The 20,839-nt window shown below is 51.1% G+C and overlaps 1 protein-coding gene across 1 annotated transcript; it reads left to right on the top strand.

Moving 5' to 3' along the window:
- The first annotated feature begins 1,744 nt into the window (after nt 1-1,744).
- On the top strand, nt 1,745-7,030 carry LOC138351367 (uncharacterized). Its single transcript, XM_069303160.1, has 2 exons — nt 1,745-2,188; nt 2,579-7,030. Exon 2 carries the CDS (start codon nt 3,851-3,853, stop codon nt 6,785-6,787), a length of 2,937 nt encoding a protein of 978 aa, XP_069159261.1. The 5' UTR covers nt 1,745-2,188; nt 2,579-3,850; the 3' UTR covers nt 6,788-7,030.
- The last annotated feature ends 13,809 nt before the right edge of the window (nt 7,031-20,839 follow it).

The raw sequence follows: 20,839 nt of genomic DNA, 5'->3' as shown, positions 1-20,839 counted from the left end.
TTAGCCTCTGCATCACTCGCGTAAGCCTCTGCATCCCTCTCTTATGCCTCTCCATCACTCTCCTGAGCCCGTGCATCCCTCTCTTGAGCCTCTGCATCCCTCTCTTGAGCCTCTGCATCCCTCTCTTGAGCCTCTGCATCCCTCTTTTATGTCTCTGCATCACTCTCTTAAGCCTCTGCATCACTCTCTTAAGCCTCTGCATCATTCTCTTCAGCCTCTGCATCCCTCTCTTAAGCCTCTGCGTCCTTCTCTTCAGCCTCTGCATCTCTCTCTCTTCAGCCTCTGCATCACTCTCTTGAGCCTCTACATCCCTCTCTTGAGCCTCTGCATCCCTCTCTTGATCCTCTGCATCACTCTCTCGAGACTCTGCATCACTCTCTTGATTCTCTGCATCACTCTCTTGAGCCTCTGCATCACTTCCTTGAGCCTCTGCATCACCCTCTTAAGCCTCTGTGTAACGGGGGGTGGGGGAAATAGCTCTATTTTGTCCATTATTCCACCCCCCAGTTAACTAACGAGGCCGGGGGAAACAGCTCTCTCTAGTCCGTTATCCCGTCCCCAGTTAGCTAACTATTCTAGAGCACCCTCCAGAGTTCCTAAGGCAGCCTCTCTCGTTCAACACCTTGTAACCTAGGTATTTGACTACCTAGGTGCTAAGACTACAAGGCGCCGTAACTGGATCAGCTACCTGAAACTCTAGAGAGAACTCTAGAATACAGAATCATTGCCACAAACGTATAAGAGAAAACGAAAGGAAAGAAATGAATAGTGAAGTAATTAGTGAGGGTTTGGGGTGAGAGAGGTAGAGGTGGGAGGAGCGAGGACGGTCATTAGCTGCAAGTGAGAGTTTAGAGAGGGGTGGAGGGAGAGGAATAGATAGGTAGTAGTAGAAGAGTAGAAAGTAGACGTAGAAGAGTAGATAGTAGAAGACGAAATGCTGCCACCATCCATTCATGATCATTACATACAAGACAAGGAATGGAACTTGTCTGTATCAAAATATTCTCAAAAGATGTTATACCATGTATCAACTCCAAACATGTACTCTTTAATATCATGAAACCAGTAACCACAGAGGCTTTCTCACCTCAACTCAAATCTCTAGGGAACAAAGTTAAACACAATTTAAATAATAAATTCATAATTATATTTCCCATGAAGTATCATAATTTAGCAATTCAATTAAAATGTTCCAGTTTAATATGCAAAGTGAGTCATCATCCAAGAATTCGAGAACCCTACAACTTGACTGCCCCTGATCATCACACAACATATGTAAACACGACCAAGTCACCTTAATGTTCACTCACCGAGGACTGAGTCTAAGTTGAATAGAGAGGGGGGGGGTCTGTAGCTTGACCGAGACTGTCTCGCCCCTGCCGGCCGACAGCCTCCCTGCTAGGGACGTCTTCTCTGCTCTGCTGGCTCGTCTGCTGTTCTCTTAATGCTAATGCTCTCAGAGTATATATTGGGGACCCTAGTACTAACTCCGCCCACAAGTAGATAGCCTCCGGCACTACCAAGCCACTCCTTAAACGTCGGCATGTTTGAAGGCTACCAGACTACAATTATAAGCTTAGCGGAAGCAAGGTGAAATTCTCATGATCTGACCTCAGGTCACTTGAGGTCATTAACGCTTTGAGGTGTGAGATCTCAGGCCGACAAACTGGCGCCTCTCAGATCCTTGTCTGTGTTATGATCTCAGCCTGCAGGAGAAACGAGTCTCCCTTCTTGAGAGTTATTCAGCAAGCCTGACCTAACTAGAAGGTCTAGCAAATATTGAGGTGATAACCCATATGAAAAATGGCTGGTTGGATATGTGTAACAGTTTGAGATTATGGGCAATGCAGAAGAAAATAGATAAATGACTGGCTAGGAGATGTGGACATTTTGCTGGAGGCTTGAGGCTCGCTTCTGGAGGACCTTGACCTCACTTGAGTGCCAGACATCGCAGGGGGAAGCCGCGCTCCGTTTTGAGCTCCCGCCAGAAGGGAACCCCTAGTGATATATCTCGCAGAGAAGAGAAGTGTGCGGACGTACCAGCTGTGGAATCGAGCTGGGAACGTTGTGGTCTCAAGTCCTGGTCGACGAGCAGATATTAAATCGCCCAGAAGCATTATTGTGGGCCGTGGGAGCGCCCTGACCAGACGCCGTCAGAGGAAAAGCGCCCTCGACCAGTTAATCTGTGGTAAGCACGATATACGCCAGTTCATAGTGATTGCATTGTAGTTGGTCGTGTGCCCAGCGACAGTAGCGATGTTTATTTATAAGTTAGACATGTTTTAATAAGGCAGAAGGCCTGAAATAGGAGAGTGAAGAGGGAGGAACACGGAGCGACGTCCGTCCTCTCTGAGCGCTGGCGGACGACTGAGGGAGCCGGCTCCGGATGGAGGAAGACCCTCCCAGCGAGTGAGGACGCCGCCGCCAGGCGAGGTGGAGTATGGACCCGCCCAAAACGGGGGAGTCCACTCTCACTGTATGTAGAGGACAGATAGAGGTTTGAGGCAAGCATATTGTGTGGTTATTTTTGTTTATGTGTTAAAGGGGAACATTTTATTGGAGTGTCGATGGGTTGCAGGTTTGTCTTTTGGGGAAGAAGTTGCTGAGAACTTCGAAGCCAGCAGATGAAGTAGCTGATGAGACTCCAAGGTAGTGGAGCAGAGGACCTCGAGCTGTGAGGAGAAGCAGCAGTGAAGAGGAGTGTCACGTGCTTCTGTAGAGGTGGAGAAGCACCATACTTGCTCGGGGAAACTTCATGGTGTAGCAGCCAAGAGAGCTGTGGAGGAGCCTAGCAGAAGGGTGAAGCACCGTAGTTGCTCAAGGAAACTTCATGATAGCAGCCTGGAGGAACTGCAGAGGATCCTGGTAGTGAAGCCCGGCAGAACCTAAGGATATTAGGGTTGTGAACTTCCAGAGGTGGAAGGGGAAGTTCTGGTGGATTACTTATAGGGAGTTGATAGTGTTTGGTTGTCAGTAGCGTGCAAGACGCAGTGAGAGGTGAGTGACTGTTGGCATTCTTGCGTCAAGGAGTTTTCTTATATTGAAGTATCAATGAACATTTATACTGGTATATGTTATTGCATTCAAATGCTGGTTTTCTATATATATATGTTATCTTGCTGATGGTGTAACAGTGTGTAGGCTTGACCAACTTGAGGAAGTTAATAGTATCAGGTGGTGATCCAGGAGGTAGGATACCACTTGATAAGCTGATAATAGAGTTCTGATGGTATTGGAGTGCAACCTGATTTGGATATTATAGAGTATAGGATTCATTATTATTAGATGTGTGTATGTATCGTGTATGTGCTTTGTTCAGTAAATGTGTTACAATTTGCTGGTGTTTGCCCTTGTCCTAGTGAGGCTTCCCAGGAGGTGGTAAAGAAGGAGAGAGAGAGAGGAAGAACCATGAACCACTGCTGTGGACAGGGTAGGAGGTAATACTGGTAAGTCATAGGGGGATTGAGGAGATCATATCTCATAAGGAGAGAGTGGGGAGTCACAGCGGCTCGAGTGGGTGTGTGCACGTGACAACGAGGCTAAGTGTTGGAGCCGCATCCCCTGAACGTGTGACGTTGAGCCCCTCTCCAAGAGCCAGAAGCGCCAAGGGTGATCTCCTAGTATAAGCACTCTGCCGAGTTGTGGGTTGGGTTGTCCATAGAGAAGGATCAACGACGACAACACCAACCAACCCACAGTCTATATAATAAATTGGGGGCCTGTGTCCGGGAGAGTGAACTGACACACCCACACCCTGTCCAAGAGTGGATTTGTACACCCTTGCTGAAATAGATAAACTGTGTGACCGCAGGTGTATACTCTCTCTCTTGGGAAGACTCACAGGACAAAGATGGATAAGGTGCAAGCGTTTGTGGAGTCAGGCAAGCCTGAGGATTTAGAAGGTTGCACGAGGGATCAATTGAAACAAATAGCAGAAAAATGTGGCATCAGGTTGAAAGCATCTAAAGTAGCTGGGATGAAGGATGAGATCCTGAGGCAGTTGAGAGCCAGAAGTGAAGCGGCAGAACAAGGAGCCCAGGAAGGAGCTGAAAGTAGAAAGGAGGATGATGGGCAGGATGAAGTGAGATCCCAGGGATCGAGTAGGAGCAGCAAGAGTAGCCGCAGTAGCAGGAGTAGCCGAAATAGGAGCTTGGAGAGATTCCAGTTAGAGCTCCAGATGCAGCAACAACGAGAGGACAAGGAGAGACAGTTCCAGCTGGAAAAGATGAAATTAGAACTCCAGATGAAAAATGAAGCAGAGAAGGAAAAAGAAAAAACCAGACTGGAAATAGAAAAAGAGAAAGCAAGACTAGAGGTCGAAAAAGAAAAAGCCCAGGTCGAAAAAGAAAAAGCCCAGGTCGAAAAAGAAAAAGAGAGAACAAAACAAATGCAGATAGAAGCGAATAGAACCTTGGCTGAGCAAAGGATTGAACATGGGTTGCCAGAGAGCACCACCCAGGTATCACACCCACCAGAGGTTAGGGTTAGGGAGAAGGACATTCCCTTGTTTGTTCCCGAAGAGGCAGAGAGCTTCTTCGAGCATTTTGAGAAAGTAGCCAGTATCAAGGAGTGGCCACAGGAGGAATGGGCCCAGCTGGTCCAGTTAAGATTGACCGGTGCAGCCAGGGAGGCATACACCCAATTGTCACTGGAAGAGTGCCAGGATTATGCCACAGTAAAGAGCAGCATATTGCGCTCGTTTCAGTTAACCCCAGAAGCTTATAGGAAGCGCTTCAGAGAGATGGTGAAAGTTGGAGCATGTACGTTTGCTGAGACAGCAAGAGATCTGGAAAGACGATTCCAGAAGTGGATTGAGGCTGCTGGAGTTGGATCTTATGCTGACCTGAAGCAACTGATGGTCATGGAGAAGTTCTTGGAGATGATGCATCCCGAAACAAAGTTCAAGATCCAAGAAGCAGGGATAATGGAGGTGAAAGATGCCGCAGATAGGGCGGATATGATTACTGAAGCGTACAAGAGCTTGAGGGAGAACAGAGTGAGAAGTGAGGCGAGATGCAGCAATGGCAGATCCAATGGAGTCTGGGGAGGAAGAAATTATGAGAAACCCAGAGGAGTCTGGGGTGAGAAAAATTTTGATAAATGGGCAGATAAAAGTAAGTACCCTAAAACTCAGAAGAGTAGGTCGCGCACTTCATCTGAAAGTGAAGATGGAGGAGCTAAACGAGAAACTGATCGGTATCCGGGAAATCAAGAGTCCAGTAAAGCTCCACAGAGTACGAGTAGTACGTCTGGCCCGAGGAACTCCAATACGAGTGGGCAGAGTCAGAGCCGCTTTGGTACATATAGGAGGGATTTTTCACAGATGAGATGTTACCAATGTAACGGATTGGGTCACGTGATGCGAGATTGTCGGCAGGGCAAGAGAGTTGTGACCCTGGCCATGTGTGACCCCCGAAGTAAATATACTAATGTGTTCCGAGACAAACCACAGAAGGTGAACTTAGTGAACGAGAGGTATAGGCCATTCATGAGCAAAGGTTGGATCAGTGTAGGAGGCCAACCTGAGGTAGAAGTTGGTATCTTAAGAGATACCGGAGCTAATCAGAGCTTGATTGCGAGAAGCCTGATTGGGGATGGTCGACGGTTAGCTGGCAGTGGGAAGGTGAAAGTATATGGGTTATTGTCTGAGAGTGACATGCCCGTATGTACTGTCCAGCTAAGGTCGGAATATGTGTCGGCGGAGGTGATGTTGGGAGTGTGCCCCGACATACCTGTTCCAGGAGTCCAAGTGATCCTGGGGAATGACTTGTGCGGGACAAAGGTGTTGCCAAGAGTCATGGCGGAGACTGTGCCAGAGGAGTGCCCAGAAGGCCATGGCACGGTTGGGACACCTGAGAATGTGAACCTGACTGACATCCGAGGAGATGAGTCAGGAGACCGCCAAGCCATTGAGTACCCTGTCTCGATAGTGATGAAGACAGAGGTGGCCGACGAGGAAGACACTGGAGAAGGTGAGACAGTGTCGATTAAACCGGTGGAAGATATCGATGTAGATATATCATGGCTGTTTGATGAAGGTCCAGCCCAGGAAAATGAAGTCTCGGTGAGGTCAAAAGTGAAGATGGCCCAGCCGAAGAAGAATCAGGTGAAGAGAGCGGACCTGAGTAGAGCCCGGACTGCTGAAATTAAGAGTCGGAAGGCGAATGCAACTGTGCTGAGTAGGAATGAGGAAAGATGTGGACAGACTGAGGACGGGAATAGAGCGTCAAGTGGTCCACGAGCACAGAGGCATATGGATAGTAGAGTTAAGTTGTTTGAGGTGTCAGGAGTTGACGTGTTTCACAGAAAACCTGAAGAAGAGATAATGAAGAAGAGTAATAGCCGAGAAAATGAAAGGAGAAGAGACGGTATGTGTGGAGAGATGCCTACGAGCACTCTAGGAGAGGTAAAGCGATATGTACGGTCGAGTGCTGTTGGATGTAGTACAGTGCTCGAAGAAACTTTTAGGGAACGAAGAAGAGTTGAAGGAGAAGAAATGGAGTGGTACAGAGGTGAAAAGTGTGGGAAGAGGAAGATGATACAAGCATGGAGGAATAGAGGAAAGCCGAGGACTCGATGGAAGTCAGACAGGATGAGATCTTGGATAAATGCGGAGACGCAAGGGAGGATCGTCGGTGAAGACGAGGAAGTGAAGTATGATGACAGGAGGCGGAAGTATAACGGCAGTAGATGGAAGTGTGAAGACGACAGAGGAGGTACAGACAGTAGATGTCTGACTCTGGACGGGAAGAGAAGAAGACGAGGAAACGGAGGGTGGAGACAGTAAGTAGAGTGGACCAATGGATTGCAGGCGTCCAAGGAGGACAGCCTAGCCAAGAGGTGCCAGAGAGGTCAAATCGTTTATGAGAAGATCATGTTTCTGGCGAGTTGTGAGCCAGATGTTGCAAGGAGCAACGAACTAATTGTAGACTCCTAAGGGAGTACGTAAGCAGATCAACCGTTCGAACCAATCGGTTGAAGAACGAGACAGTGTGGTGGCGGATGTATTATCCCGAGCTTTGCCACTGGAATAACTCTCAAAAATAAGGGGAGGGGAGTGTTATGATCTCAGCCTGCAGGAGAAACGAGTCTCCCTTCTTGAGAGTTATTCAGCAAGCCTGACCTAACTAGAAGGTCTAGCAAATATTGAGGTGATAACCCATATGAAAAATGGCTGGTTGGATATGTGTAACAGTTTGAGATTATGGGCAATGCAGAAGAAAATAGATAAATGACTGGCTAGGAGATGTGGACATTTTGCTGGAGGCTTGAGGCTCGCTTCTGGAGGACCTTGACCTCACTTGAGTGCCAGACATCGCAGGGGGAAGCCGCGCTCCGTTTTGAGCTCCCGCCAGAAGGGAACCCCTAGTGATATATCTCGCAGAGAAGAGAAGTGTGCGGACGTACCAGCTGTGGAATCGAGCTGGGAACGTTGTGGTCTCAAGTCCTGGTCGACGAGCAGATATTAAATCGCCCAGAAGCATTATTGTGGGCCGTGGGAGCGCCCTGACCAGACGCCGTCAGAGGAAAAGCGCCCTCGACCAGTTAATCTGTGGTAAGCACGATATACGCCAGTTCATAGTGATTGCATTGTAGTTGGTCGTGTGCCCAGCGACAGTAGCGATGTTTATTTATAAGTTAGACATGTTTTAATAAGGCAGAAGGCCTGAAATAGGAGAGTGAAGAGGGAGGAACACGGAGCGACGTCCGTCCTCTCTGAGCGCTGGCGGACGACTGAGGGAGCCGGCTCCGGATGGAGGAAGACCCTCCCAGCGAGTGAGGACGCCGCCGCCAGGCGAGGTGGAGTATGGACCCGCCCAAAACGGGGGAGTCCACTCTCACTGTATGTAGAGGACAGATAGAGGTTTGAGGCAAGCATATTGTGTGGTTATTTTTGTTTATGTGTTAAAGGGGAACATTTTATTGGAGTGTCGATGGGTTGCAGGTTTGTCTTTTGGGGAAGAAGTTGCTGAGAACTTCGAAGCCAGCAGATGAAGTAGCTGATGAGACTCCAAGGTAGTGGAGCAGAGGACCTCGAGCTGTGAGGAGAAGCAGCAGTGAAGAGGAGTGTCACGTGCTTCTGTAGAGGTGGAGAAGCACCATACTTGCTCGGGGAAACTTCATGGTGTAGCAGCCAAGAGAGCTGTGGAGGAGCCTAGCAGAAGGGTGAAGCACCGTAGTTGCTCAAGGAAACTTCATGATAGCAGCCTGGAGGAACTGCAGAGGATCCTGGTAGTGAAGCCCGGCAGAACCTAAGGATATTAGGGTTGTGAACTTCCAGAGGTGGAAGGGGAAGTTCTGGTGGATTACTTATAGGGAGTTGATAGTGTTTGGTTGTCAGTAGCGTGCAAGACGCAGTGAGAGGTGAGTGACTGTTGGCATTCTTGCGTCAAGGAGTTTTCTTATATTGAAGTATCAATGAACATTTATACTGGTATATGTTATTGCATTCAAATGCTGGTTTTCTATATATATATGTTATCTTGCTGATGGTGTAACAGTGTGTAGGCTTGACCAACTTGAGGAAGTTAATAGTATCAGGTGGTGATCCAGGAGGTAGGATACCACTTGATAAGCTGATAATAGAGTTCTGATGGTATTGGAGTGCAACCTGATTTGGATATTATAGAGTATAGGATTCATTATTATTAGATGTGTGTATGTATCGTGTATGTGCTTTGTTCAGTAAATGTGTTACAATTTGCTGGTGTTTGCCCTTGTCCTAGTGAGGCTTCCCAGGAGGTGGTAAAGAAGGAGAGAGAGAGAGGAAGAACCATGAACCACTGCTGTGGACAGGGTAGGAGGTAATACTGGTAAGTCATAGGGGGATTGAGGAGATCATATCTCATAAGGAGAGAGTGGGGAGTCACAGCGGCTCGAGTGGGTGTGTGCACGTGACAACGAGGCTAAGTGTTGGAGCCGCATCCCCTGAACGTGTGACGTTGAGCCCCTCTCCAAGAGCCAGAAGCGCCAAGGGTGATCTCCTAGTATAAGCACTCTGCCGAGTTGTGGGTTGGGTTGTCCATAGAGAAGGATCAACGACGACAACACCAACCAACCCACAGTCTATATAATATCTGTGACTCATGTACTCTATGTATGTATTAAACTAAACCAAACACTTTTACAGTGTTACATCTCCCCTTCTCCCCGAAATAAAGTTTTTGCAACACTGCTAAAGCAAGCTAGCTGTGTGCAACAACTTTATTAACGAAAAAAAAATACATCCTAGCTAAACAAATATACATCATCCTACTCTAAAAAAATGAAATATGTAGACAGACGTCCATTGTCTCTGGCTGGGCGACGTCACTGCTTGGTCTTGTAGATAATCCTGTACCACATTTCTTCAACACAACTGCCTCCGTCGCTTCTCTGTCGTTAACGCACAACAACACTTGGTCAACCCGAAAGCCGTTACTACTTGAACTGCGCACAGGACCGTGGAATTCGGTTGTCCCAGCTGATCTGTAATTGGCCCTACGTCAGTCACCATGAGAGACGTATATTGGGGTTCTTCACAGCTGTAGGGACTACAAGTTTCGAGACCTCCATATAGTTGCCAACAGTAGAAATCCCATCCTACTCTTCTTCCTCCCTGTTGCTCCAGCACGTCTCCTTCAGAGAGCTACTTCTGACAGCCACATCAAGTCCGCATGACACAGGAAGAATCACTCAACAGAGCTACCTGCTTGCAGGAGGGGCGGCCAGTTAAGGCAAACTATCCTGTCTTGCAATTACGCTCCATGCAATGATGCTGACACCAGCAAGGGACACTAGGCATCGTGTCTCACTCAGCTTGGTCTTATCTTCTTCTTCTTTCTTCTCTCTTCTTTCTTCTCTCTTCCTTCTTCTCTCTTCTTTCTTCTCTCTTCTTTCTTCTCTCTTCCTTCTTCTCTCTTCTTTCGTCTCTCTTCTTTCTTCTCTCTTCCTCCTCCCATGGGTCTTTGACAAGCGACCTGGGGACCATTGGGGTCCGTCCGTCCTGGGGTCCATCCTGGGTAGACCGATGCTGGTGGGACAGACTGGAGTTGTTGTTGTTCCTCTTCCATCTTTACTGGGTCGTCTGGGGTCGTCTTCAGAACGACCTGGGGGCCCACTGGGGGTCCGTCCGTCTTGGGGTCCACTGGGGGTCCGTCCGTCTTGGGGTCCGTCCGTCCTGGGGTCCACTGGGTAGACCAATGTTGACCGACCGAGAGGGCTGCATCTTGGGGTCCCCTGGGGTGGTGGTGGTGGTGGAGCCATGACCTCCAGGTAGTGGGCTGGTCATGGTGGTGGTGATAAACGCCCCTGAGTATGGTACACAGCAGCCGTCTCCCTCTTCTGTATATGCGTCGCGCCTCTCCTCTGGCTCCCACCTGTGAATTGAACATAAAGGCGACAATACCGTGCTCCCAAAATGTTTGTGTGACCCTGTAGTTTGTATAGGGTTACACAGTCCAGTCATACCGCTCTCCTCCTGGCAACGACTACACTCAAATTTTTAAAATAATCCAATTAACTCTGAATGATACTGACTTGGTGGAACATAAACCAGTACTAGTTAGAGAAGTAAAACAGTAAAGTTAGGGAAGAGAGAATAAGGTCGTCACTACTTTTAACTTGTCACTAACCGAATCTCCACAATAAATATCAAAACTAATAGACAAAACACTAGCCTAACTTAACTGTACCGTTCTTAATCTTAAGTACTTAAACAGCCGTTACTCCCACCCTTAACCTACAGCCACCTACGTGACCCAGAGTGTTTCCCTAGCTTCTCCGCCGGTCAACAACTCCAAACTGTTGCCACCCCCTGTGACCAGACTATCTAACGTCGAGCGTCCCCAACGTGAAGTCTACTGACATACTAAGCCTCCCCCTAGCATGCTGTACAATACCAGTACACCTCGGGTTATTGCGTTCAAATGGAGTAAAACAGTCGATCGCAATAATCTGAGCAGAACCACTACTTAACTACTTAAGAACTACACCTGCCACTCCCCACTGACCTAGAGACCAGCGGTGGCTGGGTGTCCCTGTGGGACATGCGAGGTCACCTGTCACACTCAGGTGAGCTCCACTACCAACACCGCTAAGTTCCCAAATCACCAAATCTTATCACTAACATAAAACACTACACACGCAAGTTCTGGTGAACATTCCCTGAACTTCACAAAACTCACAAACTCACTAAACCACAACGCCAGAGAATCACTATCTCCTAACCTGAAAAAACGCTAAACTCGTAAAAGTAAAACACCTGTCAAGATCTCCCTGATAGCGCCTGAGCGGCAAAAAGACACGTGGGACTGAACAATGTTAAAAGAAAACCAACTACCTACAACATTGTTCAACACCGCTGCCAACATTGTAACGGGGGGTGGGGGAAATAGCTCTATCTTGTCCATTATTCCACCCCCCAGTTAACTAACGAGGCCGGGGGAAACAGCTCTCTCTAGTCCGTTATCCCGTCCCCAGTTAGCTAACTATTCTAGAGCACCCTCCAGAGTTCCTAAGGCAGCCTCTCTCGTTCAACACCTTGTAACCTAGGTATTTGACTACCTAGGTGCTAAGACTACAAGGCGCCGTAACTGGATCAGCTACCCGAAACTCTAGAGAGAACTCTAGAATACAGAATCATTGCCACAAACGTATAAGAGAAAACGAAAGGAAAGAAATGAATAGTGAAGTAATTAGTGAGGGTTTGGGGTGAGAGAAGTAGAGGTGGGAGGAGCGAGGACGGTCATTAGCTGAAAGTGAGAGTTTAGAGAGGGGTGGAGGGAGAGGAATAGATAGGTAGTAGTAGAAGAGTAGAAAGTAGACGTAGAAGAGTAGATAGTAGAAGACGAAATGCTGCCACCATCCAATCACGATCATTACATACAAGACAAGGAATGGAACTTGTCTGTATCAAAATATTCTCAAAAGATGTTATTACCATGTATCAACTCCAAACATGTACTCGTTAATATCATGAAACCAGTAACCACAGAGGCTTTCTCACCTCAACTCAAATCTCTAGGGAACAAAGTTAAACACAATTTAAATAATAAATTCATAATTATATTTCCCATGAAGTATCATAATTTAGCAATTCAATTAAAATGTTCCAGTTTAATATGCAAAGTGAGTCATCATCCAAGAATTCGAGAACCCTACAACTTGACTGCCCCTGATCATCACACAACATATGTAAACACGACCAAGTCACCTTAATGTTCACTCACCGAGGACTGAGTCTAAGTTGAATAGAGAGGAAGGGGGGGGGGTCTGTAGCTTGACCGAGACTGTCTCGCCCCTGCCGGCCGACAGCCTCCCTGCTAGGGACGTCTTCTCTGCTCTGCTGGCTCGTCTGCTGTTCTCTTAATGCTAATGCTCTCAGAGTATATATTGGGGACCCTAGTACTAACTCCGCCCACAAGTAGATAGCCTCCGGCACTACCAAGCCACTCCTTAAACGTCGGCATGTTTGAAGGCTACCAGACTACAATTATAAGCTTAGCGGAAGCAAGGTGAAATTCTCATGATCTGACCTCAGGTCACTTGAGGTCATTAACACTTTGAGCTGTGAGATCTCAGGCCGACAAACTGGCGCCTCTCAGATCCTTGTCTGTGACTCATGTACTCTATGTATGTATTAAACTAAACCAAACACTTTTACAGTGTTACATCTGCATCCATTTTTTGAGCCTTTGCATCACTTTCTTAAGCCTCTGCATCACTTTCATGAGCCTCTGCGTCTCTCTCTTGAACTCCTGCATGCATCTCATGAGCCTCTGCATCCCTCTCTTGAGCCTTTGCATCACTCGCTTAAGATTCTGCATCCCTCTCTTAAGCCTCTGCATAACTCTCAAGAGCCTCTGCATCCCTCGCTTGCGCCTCTGCATCCCTGACTTGAGCCTCTGCATCCCTCTCTTGAGCCCCTGCATCCCTCTCTCGAGCCTCTGCATCCCTCTCTTCAGCCTCTGCATCCCTCTCTTAAGCCTCTGCATCACTCTCTTAAGCCTCTGCATCACTCTCGTAAGCCTCTGAATCACTCTCTTGAGCCTCTGCATTCCTCTCTTGAGCCTCTGCACCACTCTCTTCAGCCTCTGCATCCCTCTCTAGAGCCTCTGCATCACTCTCTTGAGCCTTTGCATCACTCTCTTGAGCCTCTGCATCACTCTCTTGAGCCTCTACATCCCTCTCTTGAGCATCTGCATCCCTCTCTTGAGCCTCTGCATCACTCTGTTGAGCCTCTGCATCTCTCTCTTGAGCCTCTGCATCACTCTTTTGAGCCTCTGCAACACTCTCTTCAGCCTCTGCGTCACTCTCATAAACCTCTGCATCACTCTCATAAGCCTCTTCATCCCTCTCTTGATCATCTTCATAACTCCCTTGATCCTCTGCATCACTCTCTTGAGCCTCTGCATCACCATTGAGCCTCCACATCCCTCTCGTGAGCCTCTGCAACACTCTCTTCAGCCTCTGCATCACTCTCTTAAGCCTCTGAATCCCTCTCTTGAGGCCTCTGCGTCACTCTCTCGTGCCTCTGCATCACTCTCTTGATTCTCTGCATCACTCTCTTGAGCCTCTGCATCACTCTCTTGAGCCTCTGCATCACTCTCTTCAGCCTCTGCATCACTCTCTAGAGTCTCTGCATAACTCTCTTCAGCCTCTGCATCACTCTCTTGAGCCTCTGCATTACTCTCTTGAGCCTCTACATCACTCTCTTGAGCCCCTGCATCACTCTCTTCAGCCTCTGCATCCCTCTCTTAAGCCTCTGCATCACTCTCTTGAGCCTCTGCATCCCTCCCTTAAGCCTCTGCACCACTCTCTTGAGCATCTGCATCCCTCTCTTGAACCCCTGCATCCCTCTCATGAGCCTCTGCATCCCTCTCTTGAGCCTTTGCATCACTCTCATAAGCCTCTGCACTCCTCTCTTGAGCCTCTGCATCACTCTCAAGAGCCTCTGCATCCCTCCCTTGTGCCTCTGCATCCCTCACTTCAGCCTCTGCTTCCCTCTCTTGACCCTCTGCATCCCTCATTTCTGCCTCTGCTTCCCTCTCTTGAGCCTCTGCATCCCTCTCTTGAGCCTCTGCATCCCTCTCTTGAGCCTCTGCATCACTCTCTTTAGCCTCTGCATCACTCTCTTGAACCCATGCATCCCTCTCTTGAGCCTCTGCATCACTCTCTAGGGCCTCTGCATCACCCTTTTAAGCTTCTGCATCATTCTTTTGAGCCTCTGCATCACTTTCTTATTTTCTGCATCCCTCTCTTGAGCCTCTGCATCCCTCTCTTCAGTCTTTGCATCACTCTCTTAAGCCTCTTCATCCTTCTCTTAAGCCTCTGCATCACTCTCTTAAGCCTCTGCATCAATCTCGTAAGCCTCTGAATTACTCTCTTGAGCCTCTGCATCCCTCGCTTGAACCTCTGCATCACACTCTTCATGCTCTGAAGAGTGGCTTAAGAGAGGGATGCCGAGGCTTAAGAGAGGGATGCAGAGGCTCAAGAGAGGGATGTAGAGGCTCAAGAGAGTGATGCAGAGGGTCAAGAGAGTGATGCAGAGGCTGAAGAGAGAGAGATGCAGAGGCTGAAGAGAATGATGCAGAGGCTCAAGAGAGTGGTGCAGAGGTTTAAGAGAGTGATGCAGAAGCACAAGAGAATGATATAGAGGCTTAAGAAAGGGATGCAGAGGCTCAAGAGAATAATGCAGGGGCTCAAGAGAATGATGCAGAGGCTTAAGAGAGGGATGCAGAGGATCAAGAGAGTGATGCAGAGGCTTAAATGAGGAATGGAGAGGCTGAATAGAAGGACGCAGAGGCTTAAGAGAGGGATGCAGAGGCTGAAGTGAGTGATGCAGAGCCTCAAGAGAGTGGTGCAGAGGCTTAAGAGAGGGATGCAGAGGCTGAAGAGAATGATGCAGAGGCTTAAAAGAGTGATGCAGAGGCTCAGGAGAGTGATGCAGAGGCTCAGAAGAGTGATGCAGAGGCTGAAGAGAATGATGCAGAGGCTTAAGAGAGGGATGAAGAGACTCAAGAGAGTGATGCAGAGGCTCAAGAAAAGGGATGCAGAGGCTTAAGAGATGGATGCAGAGAATCAAAAGAGTGATGAAGAGGCTCAAGAAAGGGATGCAGAGGCCTAAGAGAGTGATGCAAAGGCTCAAGAGAGGGATGCAGAGGCTCAAGAGAATGATGCAGAGGCTCAAGAGAGTGATGCAGAGGCTCAAGAGAGGGATGCAGAGGCTCAAGAGAGTGATGCAGAGGCTTAGGAGAATGAAGCCGAGGCTCAAGGGAGGGATGCAAAGGCTGAAGAGAGTGATGCAGAGGCTTAAGAGAGGGATGCAGAGGCTCAAGAGGGTGATGCAGAGGCTCAAGAGAGAGATGCAGAGGCTCAAGAGAATGATGTAGAGGCTTAAGAGAGGGATGCAGAGGCTCAAGAAAATGATGCAGAGGCTCAAGAGAGTGATGCAGAGGATGAAGAGAGGGATGCAGAGGCTTAAGAGAGTGATGCACAGACTCAAGAGAGGGATGCAGAGGCTCAGGAAAGTGATGCAGAGGCTCAAGAGAGTGATGCAGAGGCTCAAGAGAGTGATGCAGAGGCTCAAGAGAGTGATGCAGAGGTTCAAGAGAGTGAGTCAGAGGACCAAGAGAGGGATTCAGAGGCTCAAGAGAGGGATTCAGAGGTTTAAGAGAGTGATGCAGAGGCTCAAGAAAGTGTTGCAGAGGCTCAAGAGAGGGATGCAGAGGCTCAAGAGAGTGATGCAGAGACTCAAGAGAGTTATGCAGAGGCTCAAGAGAGTGATTCAGAGGCTTACGAGAGTGATGCTGAGGCTCAAGAGAGGGATGCAGAGGCTTAAGAGAGTGTTGCAAAGGCTCAGGAGAGGGATGCAGAGGCTCATGAGAGGGATGCAGTAGTTCAAGAGAGGGATTCAGAGGCTCAAGAGAGGGATGCAGGGGTTCAAGAGAGTGATGCAGAGGCTCAAGAGAGTGATTCAGAGGCTTACGAGAGTGATTCAGAGGCTAAAGAGAGTGATGCAGAGGCTTAAGGGAGGGATGCAGAGGCTCAAAAGAAAGATGCAGAGGCTCAAGAGAGGGATACAGAGGCTCAAGAGAGGGAAGCAGAAGCTGAAGTGAGGGGATGCAGAGGCACAAAAGAGGGATGCAGAGGCTCTTGAGAGTGATGCAGAGGCTCAAGAGAGGGATGCAGAGGCTAAAGAGAGGGATGCAGTAGTTCAAGAGAGGGATTCAGAGGCTCATGAGAGGGATGCAGTAGTTCAAGAGAGGGATTCAGAGGCTCAAGAGAGTGATGCAGAGGCTTAAGAGAATGATGCAGATGCTCAAGAGAGCATGCAAAGGCTCAAGAGAGGGATGCAGAGGCTCATGAGAGGGATGCAGTAGGTCAAGAGAGGGATTCAGAGGCTCAAGAGAGTGATGCAGAGGCTTAAGAGAAGGATGCAGATGCTCAAGAGAGTGATGCAGAGGCTTAAGAGAGGAATGCAGAGGCCCAAGAGAATGATGAAGAGGCTCAAGGGAGTGATGCAGAGGATGAAGAGAGGGATGCAGAGGCCTAAGAGAGTGATGCAGAGACTCAAGAGAGGGGTGCAGAGGCTGAAGAGAGTGATGCAGAGGCTGAAGAGAGTGATGCAGAGGCTCAAGAGAGTGATACAGAGGATCAAGAGAGTGATGCAGAGGCTCAAGAGAGTGAGGCAGAGGACCAAGAGAGGGATACAGAGGCTCAAGAGAGGGATTCAGAGGTTTAAGAGAGTGATACAGAGGCTGAAGAGAGTGTTGCAGAGGCTCAAGAGAGGGATGCAGAGGCTCAAGAGAGTGATGCAGAGACTCAAGAGAGTTATGCAGAGGCTCAAGAGAGTGATTCAGAAGCTTACGAGAGTGATGCTGAGGCTCAAGAGAGGGATGCAGAGGCTTAAGAGAGTGATGCAAAGGCTCAGGAGAGGATGCAGAGGCTCTTGAGAGGGATACAGGAGTTCAAGGGAGGGATGCAGAGGCTCAAGAAAGGGATGCAGAGGCTTAAGAAAGTGATGCAGAGGCTCAAAATAGGGATGCAGAGGCTTAAGAAAGTGATGCAGAGGCTCAAGAGAGTGATGCAGAGGCTCAAGAGATGGATGCAGGGGCCCAAGAGTGTAATGCAGATGCTCAAGTGAGGGATGCAGAGGATGAAGTGAGTGATGCAGAGGCTCGAGAGAGTGATGCAGAGGATCAAGAAAGGGATTCAGAGTCTCAAGAGAGGGATGCAGAGGCTTAAGAGAGTGATGCAGAAGCTCAAGAGAGTGATGCAGAGGCTGAAGAGAGGGATGCAGAGGCTCAAGAGAGGGATGCAGAGGCTCGAGAGAGGGATGGAGGGGCTCAGGAGAGGGATGCAGAGGCTTAAGAGAGGGATGCAGAGGCTCAAGAGAGTGATGCAGAGGCTCAAGAGAGTGATGCAGAGGCTTAAGAGAGTGATGCAGAGGCTCAAGAGAGTGATGCAGAGGCTCTAGAGAGGGATGCAAAGGCTGAAGAGAGTGGTGCAGAGGCTCAAGAGAGGGATGCAGAGGCTCAAGAGAGTGATTCAGAAGCTTACGAGAGTGATGCAGAGGCTTAAGAGAGTGATGCAGAGGCTTAAGAGAGGGATGCAGAAGCTCAAGAGAAGGATGCAGAGGCTCAAGAGAGGGATGCAGAGGCTCAAGTGAGGGATGCAGAGGCACAAGCGAGGGATGCAGAGGCTCTTGGGACTGATGAAGAGGCTTAAGAGAGGGATGCAGAATCTTAAGCGAGAGATGCAAAGGCTCAAGAGAGGGATGCAGATGCCCAAGAGAATGATGAAGAGGCTCAAGGGAGTGCTGCAGAGGCTCAAGAGAGGGATGCTGAGGCTCCAGAGAGTGATGCAGAGGCGGAAGAAAGAGATGCAGAGGCTTAAGAGAGAGATGCAGAGGCTCAAGAGAGTGATGCAGAGGCTCAAGAGAATTATGTAGAGGCTTAAGAGAGTGATGCAGAGGCTCAAGAAAATGATGCAGAGGATCAAGAGAGGGATGCAGAGGCTTAAGAGAGTGATGCAGAGGCTGAAGAGAGTGATGCAGAGGCTCAAGAGAGTGATGTAGAGGCTCAAGAGAGTAATGCAGAGCCTCAAGAGAGAGATGCAGGGGATCAAGAGAGTGATGCAGAGGCTCAAGAGAGTGATGCAGAGGATCAAGAGAGTGATGCAGAGGATCAAGAGATTGAAGCAGAGGCTTAACCCAGCAAACAATTTTAGGTTGCCACAACATATCTGGAAAGTATTTGAAAGTATTGGAAACGTTTGTTTTATCGTATCAGATACGATATTGTGTGTGGACTTAAATAGGTTTCCAAAACTTATAACCAAGACATATGTATCTAACACTAATTTGAGATGTTGTGGCAACTTTACACTCCTAACATGAGTCATTCATAATCCATTCATATACCAATATGAATCTCTTATGAAAGGTTTGAGCCAATAATCTGAACCCCTTTCACATCTTTGTGTGTAAAGATAAATTTCTTGAAATTAAATTATACTTTATATTATATTATTTTTATTATATTTTATATTATATTATTATTTTCAATTTTAATATTAAAACCAATTGAAGGGTAAAAAAAATCTAATAATTTATATTTCTTTTATTATTTACTAACAATTAAAATTATTTACTAACGGAGAGAGGGGAGGCTGTACGGCAGAGAGTGGCGGCTGTGGCGGACAGTGGCGGCGGTGGCGGATAGTGGCGGCGGGCGGACAGTGGCGGCGGCGGGCGGACAGTGGCGGCGGTGGCGGATAGTGGCGGCGGGCGGACAGTGGCGGCGGCGGGCGGACAGTGGCGGCGGTGGCGGATAGTGGCGGCGGGCGGACAGTGGCGGCGGTGGCGGATAGTGGCGGCGGGCGGACAGTGGCGGCAAGCGGACAGTGGCGGCGGGCGGACAGTGGCGTCGGGCGGACAGTGGCGGCGGTGGCGGATAGTGGCGGCGGGCGGACAGTGGCGGCGGGCGGACAGTGGCGGCGGTGGCGGATAGTGGCGGCGGTGGCGGATAGTGGCGGCGGCGGGCGGACAGTGGCGGCGGCGGGCGGACAGTGGAGGCGGCGGGCGGACAGTGGAGGCGGCGGGCGGACAGTGGAGGCGGCGGGCGGACATTGGAGGCGGCGGGCGGACAGTGGAGGCGGCGGTGGTGGTGGGTGGTGGTGGCGGCGGCGGCTGGTGGTGGTGGTGGGTGGTGGCGGCGGTGGTGGTGGGTGGTGGTGGTGGTGGTGGCGGGTGGCGGCTGACGGTGGGTGGTGGCGGGTGGCGGCTGGTGGTGGGTGGCGGCGGGTGGCGGCTGGTGGTGGGTGGCGGCGGGTGGCGGCTGGTGGTGGCGGCTTGCGGTGGCGACTGTGGCAACGGGCGGTGACGGCTGATAGCGGGCGGTGGTGGCGGCTGGTGGCAGGTGGTGGTGGCGGTGGTGGCGGGTGGTGGTGGGTGGTGGCGGGTGGCGGCTGGTGGTGGGTGGTGGCGGGTGGCGGCTGGTGGTGGGTGGTGGCGGGTGGCGGCTGGTGGTGGGTGGTGGTGGGTGGTGGCGGGTGGCGGCTGGTGGTGGGTGGCGGCTGGCGGCTGGTGGTGGGTGGTGGCGGGTGGCGGCTGGTGGTGGGTGGTGGCGGCGGGTGGTGAGTGGCGGTGGTGGGTGGCGGAGGCTGGTGGCGGGTGGCGGCTGGTGGTGGGTGATGGCGGGTGGCGGCTGGTGGTGGGTGGTGGCGGGTGGCGGCTGACGGTGGGTGGTGGCGGCTGGTGGTGGGTGGCGGCGGGTGGCGGCTGGTGGTGGGTGGCGGCGGGTGGCGGCTGGTGGTGGGTGGCGGCGGGTGGCGGCTGGTGGCAGGTGGCGGCTGGTGGTGGGTGGTGGCGGGTGGCGGCTGGTGGTGGGTGGCGGCTGGTGGTGGGTGGTGGCGGGTGGCGGCTGGTGGTGGGCGGCGGGTGGCGGCTGGCGGTGGCGGCTTGCGGTGGCGACTGTGGCAACGGGCGGTGACGGCTGATAGCGGGCGGTGGTGGCGGCTGGTGGCAGGTGGTGGTGGCGGTGGTGGCGGCTGGTGGTGGCGGCTGGTGGTGGTGGCAGCTGGTGGCGGCTGGTGGTGGTGGCAGCTGGTGGCGGCTGGTGGTGGTGGCAGCTGGTGGCGGTGATGGCGGCTGGTGGTGGTGGTGGTGGTGGCGGCTGGTGGTGGTGGCAGCTGGTGGCGGCTGGTGGCGGTGATGGCGGCTGGTGGTGGTGGTGGTGGTGATGGCGGCTGGTGGCGGGCGGTGGCGGGCGGTGGCGGCCTGTGGCAGCTGGTGGTAGCGGCGGTGGTGGGTGGTGGTGGTGGTGGGTGGTGGTGGTGGTGGGTGGTGGTGGTGGTGGTGGTGGTGGTGGGTGGTGGTGGCGGCTGTGGTGGGTGGTGGCGGTGGTGTCGGCGGCGGCTGTGGTGGGTGGTGGCGGCGGCGGCGGTGATGGGTGGTGGCGGCGGCGGTGGTGGTGGGTGGTGGTGGCGGCGGCGGTGATGGGTGGTGGCGGCGGTGGTGGTGGGTGGTGGTGGCGGCGGCGGCTGGTGGTGGTGGGTGGTGGTGGTGGGTGGTGGCGGCGGGTGGCGGTGGTGGGTGGCGGTGGCGGGTGGCGGCTGGTGGTGGGTGGTGGCGGCGGGTGGTGAGTGGCGGTGGTGGGTGGCGGTGGCTGGTGGCGGGTGGTGGCGGGTGGCGGGTGGTGACGGGTGGCGGCTGGTGGTGGGTGGTGGCGGGTGGCGGCTGGTGGTGGGTGGCGGCGGGTGGTGGGTGGTGGCGGCGGGTGGTGAGTGGCGGTGGTGGGTGGCGGTGGCTGGTGGCGGGTGGCGGCTGGTGGTGGGTGGCGGCTGGTGGTGGCGGGTG

The sequence above is a fragment of the Procambarus clarkii genome, chromosome 49, assembly GCF_040958095.1.
Source record: "Procambarus clarkii isolate CNS0578487 chromosome 49, FALCON_Pclarkii_2.0, whole genome shotgun sequence".
In the NCBI taxonomy this organism is placed as follows: Eukaryota; Metazoa; Arthropoda; class Malacostraca; order Decapoda; family Cambaridae; genus Procambarus; species Procambarus clarkii.
Note: the sequence above shows the minus strand (reverse complement) of the source record. Positions and strands in the feature narration are given on the sequence as shown.